We start from the raw sequence: 14,994 nt of genomic DNA, 5'->3' as shown, positions 1-14,994 counted from the left end.
ACTAGAAAACAGGTGCAAGAACAGACAGGAGCAGGGGAACAAACGCTGGTAGGTTTCACGAAACAGAACAAATTGGCAACAGACAAACAGGGAATACAGGTATAAATACACAGGAGATAATGGGGAAGATGGGCGACACCTGGAGGGGGGTGGAGACAAGAACAAAGACAGGTGAAACAAATCAGGGTGTGACATTCATAAGGAAATTATCTCAATGTTTTCTCTAGGAAGCAGTGGTGGAAAGAGTACCCAATTGTCATACTTGAGTAAAAGTAAAGATACCTTAATAGAAAATGACTCAAGTAAAAGTGAAAGTCACCCAGTAAAATACTACATGAGTGAAAGTCTAAAAGTATTTGGTTTTAAATATACTTAAGCATCAAAAGTAAATGTAATTGCTAAAATATACTTGAAAGTAAAAGTATAAATTATTAAAAATATTAAGCAAGCCAGATGGCACCATTTTCTTGTTTTTTAAATTTACGGATAGCCAGGGGCACACTCCAACACTCAGACATAATTTCCAAATTAAGCATGCATGTATAGTGATCAGAGCCAGTAGGGATGACCAGGGATGTTCTCTTGATAAGAGCGTGATTTTGACAATTTTCCTGTCCTGCTAAGCATTCAAAATGTAACGAGTACTTTTGAGAGTCAGGGAAAATGTGTGGAGTAAAAAGTGCATTATTTTCTTTTGGAATGTAGTGAAGTAAAAGTAAAAGTTGTCAAAAATATAAATAGTAAAGTAAAGTACAGATACCATAGAAAACGACTTAAGTAGTACTTTCAAGTATTTTTACTTAAGTACTTTACACCACTGCTAGGAAGAAGAAACTTCATTAGACCTTTGACTGTCAGTGAAAGAGACTGAGAAAGGTGACTTGAGGTAGAGAGATAGAGATTCTGTTACATTCTCAATGGTTCTTCAAATCCTCCTCAGCCGAAGAGTTTCCATCTTCCCCCTGCCTTGTGGTTCCTGTGGGACAGAGACAGAGACAGGTGGCCAGTGGGAGACAGGAGAGCAGCCAAGCATAATAAATCGGGCTATCAGATACTCCCATCCACACTACCAACGCAATTAGCCCTGAGAATCCACAGTAAGCTGACAGCCACTGACTGCTGCACACCTGGTCACGTCTGTTATCACACATCAGAACCCACACACACTCACATGCACACACACACACGTATGTTTATAAAAAACTATGAATTTCTGTTGATGAAAACTTCATTTCATGTGATGTTGGAGCTCCAGTCCGCCCACACTAGTCTCCGCTCAACTCCATCGTAAATCGTGGAGTTGAGTATAGTCAGCTAACTCAAACATGGCTGTTTAACCTCTGCACTCATGTCTGACCTATTATCTCATCTAGCGTATTTTATTTATTTTTTATTTTTAGCCTTATTTTACCAGGTAAGTTGACTGAGAACACATTCTCATTTAGAGCAGCGACCTGGGGAATAGTTACAGGGGAGAGGAGGGGGGGGGGGGGGGGGGGGGTGTGAATGAGTCAATTGTAAACTGGGGATGATTAGGTGACCATGATGGTGTATGAGGGCCAGATTGGGAATTTAACCAGGACACCACGGTTAACACCCCTACTCTTACGATAAGTGCCATGGGACCTTTAGTGACCACAGGGAGAGTCAGGACACCCATTTAACATCCCATCTGAAAGACGGCACCCTACACAGGGCAATGCCAATCATCACCCTGGGGCATTGGGATATTTTTTTAGACTTGAGGAAAAGGGTGGCCCTCCAACACCACTTCCAGCAGCATCTGGTCTGCCATCCAGGGACCGACCGGGACCAACTCTGCTTAGCTTCAGAAGCAAGCCAGCAGTGGTATGCTGCGTCTAGAATCCGCGGGGGGTTTGAGTAAAAAAACATTATAGCTTTATACAGTTCATTTGGAAAGTATTCAGACCCCTTGAGTTCTTCCACATTTTATTACGTTGCAGCATTATTCTCCTCATCAATCTACACACAATACCCCATAATGACAAAGTGAAAACAGGTTTTTAGAAATGTTTGTAAATGTATTCAAAATAAAAAACAGAAATAGCTTATTTACATAAGTATTCAGACTCTTTGCTTGAGACTTTGAAATTGAGCTCAGGTGCATCCTGTTTCCATTGATCATCCTTGAGATGTTTCTACAACTTGATTGGAGTCCACCAGTGGTAAATTCAACTGATTGGACATTATTTGGAAAGGTATACACTTGTCTATATAAGGTCCCATAGTTGACAGTGCATGTTAGAGCAAGAATCTTCCAGAAGGACAACCACCTCTGCATCACTCCACCAATCACAATCAGGCCTTTATGGTAGCGTGGCAAGACGGAAGCCACTCCTCAGTAAAAGGCACATGACAGCCCGCTTGGAGTTTGTTAAAAGGTTGGTAAAGGACTCTCAGACCATGAGAAACAAGATTCTCTGGTTTGATGAAACCAAGATTTGACTCTTTGGCCTGAATGCCAAGCGTCACGTCTGGAGGAAACCTGACACCATCCCTACGGTGAAGCATGGTGGTGGCAGCATCATGCTGTGGGGATGTTTTTTAGCGGCAGGGACTGGGAGACTAGTCAGGATCGAGGAAAGATGAACGAAGCAAAGTACAGAGAGATCCTTGATGAAAACCTGCTCCAGAGCGGTCAGGACCTCAGACTGGGGCGAAGGTTCACCTTCCAACAGGACAACGACCCTAAGCACACAGCCTAAACATCGCATGAGTGGCTTCGAGACAAGTCTCTGAATGTCCTTGAGTGGCCCAGCCAGAGCCCGGACTTGAACCCGATCGAACATCTCTGGAGAGACCTAAAAATAGATGTGCAGTGACACTCCCCATCCAACCTGACAGCTTGAGAGGATCTGCAGAGAAGAATGGGAGAAACTTCCCAAACACAGGTGTGCCAAACTTTTAGTGTCATACCCAAGAAGACTCGAGGCTGTAATCGCTGTCAAAGGTGCTTCAACAAAGTACTGAGTGATACTTCAGTTTTTTATTTGTATTCAATTTGCAAAAATGTCTAAAAAACAGTTTTTGCTTTGTCAATATGGGATATTGTGTGTAGATTGATGAGGGGGGAAAACATTTGAATACATTTTAGAATAAGGCTGTAACGTAACAAAATGTGGAATACTTTCCGAATGCACTGTGTGTATGTGTGTATATATACTGTATATATCAACAACAAAAAAAATTGGGGGTGCAAACTCAATATACTTTAAAATGACCAAAAAAAATCAAAATTGTGTAGAAATGATAATGGACCTACATTCATACAGTTTCCAGCTCGCTAATAATCACCGAAATGAAAGCTAGACAGTCAGGGAGCATAGAAAATTCAAAAAATGATGGATAGAGGACAATTTTTTGCCAATTTGGACATTTAAGACTAACTGGGCCTGATGGGATAGCAGAGCTGCTCTTTTCTGTCCATATATACAGTGGGGAGAACAAGTATTTGATACACTGCCGATTTTGCAGATTTTCCTACTTAAAAAGCATGTAGAGGTCTGTAATTTTTATCATAGGTACACTTCAACTGTGAGAGACGGAATCTAAAACAAAAATCCCGAAAATCACATTGTATGATTTTTAAGTAATTAATTAGCATTTTATTGCATGACATAAGTATTTGATACATCAGAAAAGCAGAACTTAATATTTGGTACAGAATCCTTTGTTTGCAATTACAGAGATCATACGTTTCCTGTAGTTCTTGACCAGGTTTGCACACACTGCAGCAGGGATTTTGGCCCACTCCTCCATACAGACCTTCTCCAGATCCTTCAGGTTTCGGGGCTGTCGCTGGGCAATACGGACTTTCAGCTCCCTCCAAAGATTTTCTATTGGGTTCAGGTCTGGAGACTGGCTAGGCCACTCCAGGACCTTGAGATACTTCTTACGGAGCCACTCCTTAGTTGCCCTGGCTGTGTGTTTCGGGTCGTTGTCATGCTGGAAGACCCAGCCACGACCCATCATCAATGCTCTTACTGAGGGAAGGAGGTTGTTGGCTAAGATCTCGCAATACATGGCCCCATCCATCCTCCCCTCAATACGGTGCAGTCGTCCTGTCCCCTTTGCAGAAAAGCATCCCCAAAGAATGATGTTTCCACCTCCATGCTTCACGGTTGGGATGGTGTTCTTGGGGTTGTACTCATCCTTCTTCTTCCTCCAAACACGGCGAGTGGAGTTTAGACCAAAAAGCTCTATTTTTGAATCATCAGACCACATGACCTTCTCCCATTCCTCCTCTGGATCATCCAGATGGTCATTGGCAAACTTCAGACGGGCCTGGACATGCGCCTGCTTGAGCAGGGGGACCTTGTGTGCGCTGCAGGATTTTAATCCATGACGGCGTAGTGTGTTACTAATGGTTTTCTTTGAGACTGTGGTCCCAGCTCTCTTCAGGTCATTGACCAGGTCCTGCCGTGTAGTTCTGGGCTGATCCCTCACCTTCCTCATGATCATTGATGCCCCACGAGGTGAGATCTTGCATGGAGCCCCAGACCGAGGGTGATTGACCAACATCTTGAACTTCTTCTATTTTCTTCTATTTTCTAATAATTGCGCCAACAGTTGTTGCCTTCTCACCAAGCTGCTTGCCTATTGTCCTGTAGCCCATCCCAGCCTTGTGCAGATCTACAATTTTATCCCTGATGTCCTTACACAGCTCTCTGGTCTTGGCCATTGTGGAGAGGTTGGAGTCTGTTTGATTGAGTGTGTGGACAGGTGTCTTTTATACAGGTAACGAGTTCAAACAGGTGCAGTTAATACAGGTAATGAGTGGAGAACAGGAGGGCTTCTTAAAGAAAAACTAACAGGTCTGTGAGAGCCGGAATTCTTACTGGTTGGTAGGTGATCAAATACTTATGTCATGCAATAAAATGCAAATGAATTACTTAAAAATCATACAATGTGATTTTCTGGATTTTTGTTTTAGATTCCGTCTCTCACAGTTGAAGTGTACCTATGATAAAAATTACAGACCTCTACATGCTTTGTAAGTAGGAAAACCTGCAAAATCGGCAGTGTATCAAATACTTGTTCTCCCCACTGTATGTAGTTCTCTTGGGTGGGAGGAAGATGCAAGGATCAAGGAGGGAGGGCGTGGTTAGATCAAGACATTTCTCTGCTTAAATGTGGCTTTAAATGTCATTTTAAATGTGCTCTAGGGCATTGGTTCCCAACCTTTTTCGGTTACTGTAGCACCAACTGAATTTTGCTCTGCCTGGAGTACCCCTGAAGTGCCCCCTCATGTGCATTTTACCCGTAGGCCCATGGTCTCATGAGTCTTCTCAAGTACCCCCTGTGGATAGGCCAAGTACCCCTAGGGGTCATAGTACCCCTGTTTGGGAACCACATGATTTTATTTTAAACAAACTTTAGAAGGATAAAAGAGAACTAAGAAATTAGATAAGATAGTAGATGGTTATAAAGTCAATAATATTAGATGAATAGGGAGGGGTGGGGGAGAGGACACGGACCGGATTAGGGTAACGGGCGGGGGTAGGTTTAGAGCAGGTATTCCCAAACTGGGGTACTCTCAGGGGTACGCGCAATGCCGTCGGAGGTACGTCAAATAAAAATGTGATTCACATTAAAACATGATTCACATATTATTCATATTTTTTTAATGTTTTTTTCTTCACATTTTCAAACGGTACATTTATACATTTGGCTGAGGTTTTTTTCTCGCCCGAGTTGCCTCGTTTCACTGCCAAAAAATACAATTAAACCATCTAGTGTTCCGCAAAATAACAACACAATGTCCAATACAGGTAGCAAAGTCAAATAATTAACATCCAATCACATTAACCGTTACTCTCTCGCGGGAAACCTTCACTCTTGCGCAGACATTTAGAAATGAAACATGACAATTAGAAAAATAAGCCACGGGATTTTTTTGAGCGAGAATAAAGATGACTTTCGAGTAGTAAAACATGTATAAAAGCAACAGATACCATTAATAAGAAGGGGCTAGAAGTGTCTTAAATGGTGAGCTACCGAGTGGCTAGGACAGGCAAGCCCCATACCATTGTGGAGGACATAATTCTTCCTGCTGCAGCGGATATGGCTGGGACAATGCTAGGGGAAAAGACCAAAAAACTATACAGACAATGCATTCATCAAACAACACTGTTTCAGGACGCATCCGTGACACAGCAGGAGATGTATTGAAACAATTACTGCTTCGCATACAAGCCAGTGAATTCTATGCATTACAGCTGGATGAGTCAACAGACGTGGCAGGCCTGGCACAGCTCCTGGTATATGTCCGTTATGTTTATGGGGGGTCAATTAAGGAAGACATCCTCTTCTGCAAACCACTGGAAACCAGGACAACATGAAAGGATATTTTGAAAGTACTGGACAACTTTGTGACATCAAATGGACTTTGGTGGTCAAGATGTGTTGGTATCTGTACTGATGGCGCAAAAGCCATGACAGGGAGACGTAGTGGAGTGGTAACGCGCGTGCAAGCAGTTGCTCCCGATGCCACTTGGGTACACTGCAGCATCCACCGAGAGGCTCTTGCTGTCAAGGGAATGCCTGACAGCTTGAAAGACATTTTGGACACTACAGTGAAAATGGTTAACTTTGTTAAAGCAGGGCCCTTGAACTCTCGTGTATTTTCTGCATTATGCAGAAATGGGCAGAAACCATGTAACACTTTTACAACATACAGAAAGAAGTGTGCTGGTTATCAAGGGGCGAAGTATTGACACGTTTTTTTAAATTGAGAGATGAGCTTAACGTTTTCTTTACTGACCATAATTTTCACTTGTCAGACGAGTTTCTCTCGCCTGAATGATCTGAATCTAGGATTACAGGGACTCTCTGCAACTATATTCAATGTGCGGGACAAAATTGAGGCTATGATTAAGAAGTTGGAGCTCTTTTCTGTCTGCATTAACAAGGACAACACACAGGTATTTCCATCATTGTATAATTTTTTGTGTGCAAATGAACTCAAGCTTACGGACAATGTCAAATGTGATATAGCGAAGCACCTGAGTAAGCTGGGTGCGCAATTACGCATGTACTTTCTCGAAACGGATGACACAAACAACTGGATTCGTTATCCCTTTCATGCCCTGCCTCCAGTCCACTTACCGATATCTGAACAAGAGAGCCTCATCGAAATTGCAACAAGCGGTTCTGTGAAAATGTAATTTAATCAGAAGTCGCTTCCAGATTTCTGGATAGGGCTGCACTCAGAGTTTCTTGCCTTGGAAAATTGCGCTGTTAAGACACTAATTCCCTTTGCAAACACGTACCTATGTGAGAGTGGATTCTCGGCCCTCACTAGCATAAACTAAATACAAGCACAGACTGTATGTGGGAAATGATTTAAGACTGAGACTCTCTCCAATACAATCCAATATTGCAGAGTTATGTGCATCCTTTCAAGCACACCCTTCTCATTAACCTGTGGTGAGTTATTCACAATTTTTTATGAACAAATAAGGTTTTATATGTAAGACGGCTAAATAAAGAGAAGAATTATCGATTATTATTATATTATTATTTGTGCCCTAGTCCTATAAGAGCTCTTTGTCACTTCCCACGAGCCGGGTTGTGAGAAAAATTCACACTCATTCTTATGTTTAATAAATGTATCGTATAGTGTGAGTGTGGCAGGCTTACAATGATGGCAAAAAACAACATTTGAGAGTGCGCTGACCCTGGTGCTAGAGGGGCTACGCAGCTGGAGGTTGAACGTTTGAAGGTGTACGGGACTATAAAAAGTTTGGGAACCACTGGTTTAGAGGATAAGAACCCGTATTAGGGTAAGGGTAGCAAATAGGGGGAAGGGTTAGTTATATTAATTATCATACAGTTTAGTGCTAAAGGGATAAATAGCATGTTTAAGATATTTATATTAGGTTGTAGGCCCTAAATAAATGTAAAGTAGGGAAATTAAAGATAGGTAGTAGCCTATCTAAAATATAAGTTAAGTGAAAACTAAATAAAATATAAAGAGGAAAACATGGTCATGTGTGGTTGGAGTCAGTTCTGTTTGGCTTGGTGGGGCTATATTAGAGATAAGGGTTTGTGTTGGTTGAAATTTTGAGTGAGGAAATATAACACATTTTCAGTGCGGCCCTCTAGACCTCGTTAAAGACCTAATGCGGCATCCTAGGGCAAAACGAGTTTGACACGCCTGATCTAGAATCTCTTTCCCAACATGTTTCACTGAATTGGAGATGTAATAAAATATAATAAAATGTGTTGATTCTGAAAGCTGTGGCACTACCTTTCTTGAAAACGGTCCCACCAGAAAAAGTGGATAATGGAGTCTGTGCAATGTATACTATAATGAGCAGCTCTCTGAAACGGAATGCATGTCACTTCCATCTACAGCCATGTGTATGATATTCAATCTACGAGATCATTCCTACACCACAGACTGCTACGTCTTCTATCCTGTGCCTGTGGCAATTCCATGTCTGTGTGGACTACAATGCAGCCGCAGCCCAAATCCAAGCAGTGACGCATTGCAGGTACAAACACACCAATCAGAGCTAGCTATTTCATCCAACTACGTCTTGTACTTTTTCACTGACTAGCAGAAAGTATACATGCGCACTTAGCTAGTTCAGTATGCTACAGGCACTTTTTTTGTTTAGATATGGGATATAAATTAATGTCGGGAAAATATTTACAGAGTTGAGGTAATTTTACATTTCATATAGTTTTTGAATGCTGATAAATGCGTGATTTTACTAATTGAGTAAATGGCGAGAAACGAAGTTGGCGGAGGGATAGCAAATGGGGGAGGAGTTAAAGAACAACCGTTAAAGGCGCGTCAAACTGTCTGCCAGACAGTGCGTTCCGTGAGGTTGCAAGTTTAGCGCCTAAAAATCGTTTGCTATATCCTGCTGTTACTAGGTGTATCGCAATGGTAAGTGAAGCAAATTCCGATTTTTCTCGTTTATGGTTCAGCATTTATCCTTACGTCTTTTTCTCGACAAATGAGTGGTTGCTTGACAGCCATACTGCGTTTGAATGGACAAACCTTGTTTTGTCGACGCGGAAATTAATGAATAGTTGCCGGCGTTGTCGTGAGTCAGTTACTAAAAATCTAATATCTTGCAGTATTATACAAACTGTTGTAGTCACTGTACACTGTTGATTGTTATATTAGCTAGCTAACTGGTTAGGAAAGTTTACTGGCAAGACTTAACGTTAAACAAAGATTACCGCCAATTTGCGGTTAGTTTGGCAAATTACTGTACCTAGCTAATGCTTTCATTTACACTGTAATTTACCTTCTGTAGGCATCAAAACGAGAGCCACCTGGCTAGGTCAAATGGGGGTACCTGACTAACATGCGAACTAGAGGTGTTAGTTACAGTAACTAGCTAACTTTAACAGTTACCGCAACTAGCTAGCTGACGTTATATGGATCACGGCCGATAGCTGTTCTAACGTTACGTAGCTAAAGTAACGTTAGCTAATGTTGCCGTGAACGTTAGTCTTGGGGATGCTCTCGCAAGTCAGCAAAGACACTTGATTATTTTACCTAGTTTCCATGATTGTTCATAGATAGTTGGCTAACTACTAACCCGGCCACTCAAGGGTTGAAGTATAGATCATGCCAACGTTAATATATGGTTTAAGGTTGCTTCTGGCATTGGGTAGCAAGTTGGATGGGAAATTTTAGTTAGCTACGAGCTAGCTTCATAACTAGCAGTAGCTATATGCATTTCTGAATGTTGGCTAATGTGACTATACATATACATCTACTTCGTAGATGGCCAGTTGATAATGGCTTCCCATAGAGCTAACGTTAAGGGTGACTCAGTCTTAACTACTTCACATGTGGCCCAGTTTTAAATCCCCTCTCCTTTCCCCCCCAGGCTGATCAGCTAACAGAGGAGCAGATTGCCGGTAAGACAGCATTGTATTCTTCTGGTCCCTACCCTGACACGTGGCCCACTGTGGCTCCCCCCACCTACCCTGGCATTGGATTTATATTTTTGCCTTTTAAGGCTTTCGTTGGACAAGCTGGTCATAAAACAAGAATTAGACAGGCCTTAAACCCCAGTCTACAGGACTCACTCATGGAACGTGACACACGTTGCATTTTTATGGTTACCATGTCACAAATAATCTTATCAGAAAGTGATCATAAGGTCCCATGCCTTGATCAACTGCCAGACTGCTGGCGGCAGCCTTTGCCATGGGTGTGTCCTCTCGCTGTTGAATGGAATGTGGTTAGCTAGTTAATGACAGGAACGCTGACATTCATGCCTATTTTGCCAGTAAAAATAAACTCTTACCATAAATGCCAGTATCGAGGAACTTAAACTTGTGTGGTCTTCTGAGAGATTTCCTTGTAGTGGCTCCCCTCCAGGACAGTGATGAATCATGGGGACATCATGCCTCAATTGTTGAGTAGTGGTTTTCACTTCACTAGCTGCTTAAGTTGACATGACACCTGTTTTGGCTTCAGCTTTCAGAAAATGCAGACGGATTTATTTCATAGTGATGTAAAGAGAAGCACATTTTTGGTAAATTTTACTGCTAACTGCTTAGACCCAAAATAAGGCTGTAGAAAATGACTGTTTAGTCAACCTCTCCCTTTGCCTCTTCCCCTCAGATACTATGCATGCATACAAGTACTGCACATTTTTCATTAAGAGCTTAATGGAAACAGGCTGGTTATTGTTTTACAGTCAAGGCTATAGTCTATTATTGAACATGCAATTTGTCAATTTCAAACACTGCCAAAATGCAACTTGTGGAGCCCTGGTGTAAACAGTGTGACTAATGCTAGCAGTTACAGATGAGTCTACTGAAGAGGGGGGAATCTAATAGCAACTATGATGGGTTTCTAATGACTAGGAAAGTTGCTATGAAAACCAATAACAGGACAGAAATGCTGGTTAGTGGCATGAGGAAGTCTGTATAAAATTGTTTCTATGGATGGATTTTTGCACAGTAAGACACCTCATTATTTGAAGTAAAACATGTTCAGGTTTCAAATGATTCTACCGTCTCAGGCTGACACTGTAAAGTGGTGGGTGACGTGCTGATAGTTGACGGTAGGCAGGCTATAGGCTGTGCATTCGACTAGGCTTTACGAGTTGACATTGAGTAGTAAAAATGGGTCCTTTATAATCGTGGCCACAAGTTAACACGTGACGGCATTTATAATTATTTGCTGTCGAATGACTGGGCTTACAAAAGCAGATTTCACCCCAGTAGGCTTTTTGAGGAGCTGCTGTTGGACGCATCAAACTAGGCTCTGTTTGCGTGTGGTAAATTAAAATGCACGACGACTAACAAATACACACGTGCCAATTTAATTCCACAATTCTGAAAAATAACCTATAGACTGATAAGTGTGGATTTTTCAGCGGTTAACCACTATCAGCCCTATTGGTGTAAGCTTTCAAAGTCTAAATCCTGGTTCGTGGTGTTCGCTGACGACATGCTGCCTATCTAGAGCATCATTTGAAAACTCATTTGTAGGCAAGTGTCCCCTGAGATACTGTCTTGTACAGTGTATTTCAAAGGACTTCACTAATGACTTTTAGGCTCTGTTTGGTGTAGTGGAGGGAATTGGGGTGTTTTTGTTTGTAGCCCCATAAGGGTTTCTTGACAGTGGCAGGAAGTATTTATCTCACAGTACCCCTGCAACAAAGGAATTTCCTCTCTTGCAAGGTACTTTCAACTGCAGGCCATGTCTTGGTTTTCACGACTCTGACAAGCTGCTGCATGCCACAACTGTTCAACAAGGCCCCTGGCTCTCCTGGCAAACAGCTTGTCATTCATTCTGCTTCCTACCCTGACTTTGCTGTTTTTTTCATGCCGTCTGTCCTTTGTGTGTAAACAAACGGAGCAGTCGGTGTTGGAACACCCAAACGCTTATGGTAATGCAGCTAGCTGGTTTGTCATCTGGAATGTTTTGGGTGTTGAGCTGACAGGGTTCAGGGTGGGGTGTATTGATGCAGAGTATTGTCAAGGAGTTTATATTTATTCAGAACAAATTTTCTTCCTGGTAATATTGAGTTTAATAGTGCTACTTTTTATTATTATTATTTTTGCAACTTGTCTTTGTGGGTTTCAACTTTGTCACGTCTTCCTCTTGAACTGCCAACAGGGGACCTCACTTTTTGTTTCACTCTCTGCAGAGTTCAAAGAGGCTTTCTCGCTCTTTGATAAGGATGGTGACGGCACCATCACCACCAAAGAGCTGGGAACCGTGATGCGCTCTCTGGGCCAGAACCCCACAGAGGCTGAGCTGCAGGACATGATCAACGAGGTGGACGCTGATGGTGAGGAGCCAGCTCTGACGCAACACCTCTTATGGCACTACACACAAGATTCTTTAAGCCTGTTTGTTCTCTCTCCAGGTAATGGAACGATAGACTTCCCAGAGTTCCTGACCATGATGGCGAGAAAGATGAAGGACACAGACAGCGAGGAGGAGATCAGAGAAGCGTTCCGCGTCTTTGACAAGGTAACACTCCCATCTGCCTTCATCCTGACAAAGTTTGGGTGTGGGGTAGTGCTCTTCAACCAACGTGTGCTCTGCTCTAGGATGGGAACGGTTACATCAGTGCTGCTGAGCTGCGCCATGTGATGACAAACCTTGGGGAGAAGCTGACCGATGAGGAAGTTGACGAGATGATCCGAGAAGCAGACATTGATGGAGATGGCCAGGTCAATTATGAAGGTTGGTACAAAATATGTATTTAACAGATTGAAGAACCTACTTTTGGACATTGGAAGAGTAACATTGGCCCTTTATTTCTCTCCCTTGCAGAGTTCGTACAAATGATGACGGCGAAGTGAAGGCCTTGTACAGATGTTGTATAAATAACTTGCCTTTTTTTTTCTGTGGAATTTATCTGTAAAATCTTAATATCCCCCCTCCCTGCTGTCCAAAGGAACTGCATGTAAACTGCATAGGCTCTTGAGTCCCCATGTCCCTTTCTTTTGCTGTCCTCGTGTTTTGGAGTGACGGGGTGGTTGTACAAACGGGTGCCTGTCGCAGCCCCAGGGGTTGGAGTGCGCTTAAGAATCGTCACGTCGGCTCCGTTCTGGACGCGTGGTAACATTGGTGACCTGTCACTTGGGGCAGCTATGTTGCCATGGAAATGGCCTAGAGGAGTAACTCTGCATGGACTACGGACAAAGTGTATATGGAAATCTCTCAGCATTGCACTACTGCAAAGAAAATAAAAAAAACTACACAGGTGTATCTTCTAGGTACACTTAAACTCTTTTTGTATCTGCTGTTCTTTACCAGAAAACAACTTTGTTTTAATCTTACTATGCTTTTTAATGTTTTACTCACTACTTTTATGGCCTTTGGCCATGCTTCAAATAATCCATTCCAAGTTGTATATTTTTGTTTTCCAATAAAATTTACAATTTACCCAGATTTGAAAATTGTCTTTTCTCAACCGTAATGGATTGTTGCCGTTGTGTAATAGTTAACTTTTTGTATGAAGGAAAGCTGTTTGTTTTGATAAACATTAATTTTGCATAGGACTTGATATGAAAGATACTTACTAAAGTGACCAGGTAAATTCCACGAGCACAGAATGTCTCAGCCAATGCCTCTTAACATTCAGCTAAGCTCCGATCAAATTTGTAGTCCATTAAAAATAAATGGAGTTGGTGGATCATTTTTAATATTACTCCATTAGATCACCAATTTACTGTCCAGGTCTTGCTAACTGGCTGCATTATCTGATCATATTGGCTTGGTACTAGGCAGAGGCTGACTGCCTCGTGTCATTGGCACAAGTCTTCAACACGAGATGCCTGAATTGCAGGTATGCATGTCGGCACACTAAGGCTGTAAATCGAACAGTGCTCATTTGTTAAATGTTGAATTTGTTAATTTGCAGAGATGCTAAGTTTGAAGATGAAATAAAGCTCTTTGTGTAACTCACCTGTGCTTCTTGATCCTCTGTACCTGTCAACCTGCATGGTGACTTACTGAAGTTCCTGTTATTAACGGTCAATCAGGAAGTACCATACAGCACTGTGGGCCTGGAAAGGTTGCTCTTTGCCAGCAAAGCAATAGGATTACTCACAATAACATACTTTTGAGAACCCCATGTATTATGACCAAATAGTGCACAGAAATGCATTTGACCCCTGTGTTTCTCACCTTGAGAGGCTAGTATATGGTGAGAACAGCTCTAACAATGATCATAAACTTGTTTTTCCTTCTCAGGTGTTGAATGTGTGACTTGTTATACACAGTTCAATGAGATGCAAATCTGCAAATGGTCTTGTAACAGATTTGACAAGATCAAACATTGGATCATGTGTGTTTTTTAGTCTCATATGACATTGCGCCGACCCAGAAGATTTGATCGTGCTCTCCGAGGCCAAAGTGACTTAAGTCCTAATCAGGTCAATACCCCCAAGGCCACAGACAAATGAAGGCTCCTCAGAGGAAGGAGAGGACCATCAGTGAATTTCATAAAAAAAAGAGGAACATTAAAATGAACCTTTTTAGATAATACTATACCAAATTAATCATGTCACCAAATAATTTAAACACTTTTGCAATAAAGGTCTACATTAGCCTCAGCAGCACTCTGTAGGGTAGCACCATGGTGTAGCCAGAGGACATCTAGCTTCCGTCCTCCTCTGGTTACATTGACTTCAATACAAAACCTAGGAGGCTCATGGTTCTCACCCCCTTCCATAGACTTCCATAGTAATTATGACAACTTCAGGAGGACGTTGCAGCATGAACTGACATGTCCTTCTCATCAAAGGATCAGATAATTAATCTAGTACTGAAAGCATAAGCTACAGCTAGCTAGCACTGCAGTGCATAAAGTGTGGTGAGTATTTGACTCAAAGAGGAAGACAGTATTTGAGCAGTTGTGAAAAATTCAAGAGAAGCTAGACAGAGCTTGGTTGTATTTTTTTTTTTTTTATCTTTCACTTAGCTAGTGAATGCAGCTATTTAGTTTAGCCTACTCAAACACCCGGTTC

General features: G+C 42.0%; 1 protein-coding gene across 1 annotated transcript; it reads left to right on the top strand.

Moving 5' to 3' along the window:
* Positions 1-8,551: 8,551 nt before the first annotated feature.
* Positions 8,552-13,414, top strand: calm2a (calmodulin 2a (phosphorylase kinase, delta)). Its single transcript, XM_071380189.1, has 6 exons — positions 8,552-8,920; positions 9,879-9,909; positions 12,159-12,302; positions 12,381-12,487; positions 12,568-12,703; positions 12,794-13,414. Exons 1-6 carry the CDS (start codon positions 8,918-8,920, stop codon positions 12,820-12,822), a joined length of 450 nt encoding a protein of 149 aa, XP_071236290.1. The 5' UTR covers positions 8,552-8,917; the 3' UTR covers positions 12,823-13,414.
* Positions 13,415-14,994: the final 1,580 nt, after the last annotated feature.

This window comes from Salvelinus alpinus, chromosome 32 (genome assembly GCF_045679555.1).
Source record: "Salvelinus alpinus chromosome 32, SLU_Salpinus.1, whole genome shotgun sequence".
In the NCBI taxonomy this organism is placed as follows: Eukaryota; Metazoa; Chordata; class Actinopteri; order Salmoniformes; family Salmonidae; genus Salvelinus; species Salvelinus alpinus.
Note: the sequence above shows the minus strand (reverse complement) of the source record. Positions and strands in the feature narration are given on the sequence as shown.

Excerpts from the sequence above, each read along its gene's own strand:
- calm2a (XM_071380189.1), top strand. Across the intron at positions 9,910-12,158 it reads AACAGAGGAGCAGATTGCCG|AGTTCAAAGAGGCTTTCTCG; the intron begins GTAAGACAGCAT and ends CACTCTCTGCAG. Across the intron at positions 12,303-12,380 it reads CAACGAGGTGGACGCTGATG|GTAATGGAACGATAGACTTC; the intron begins GTGAGGAGCCAG and ends TTCTCTCTCCAG.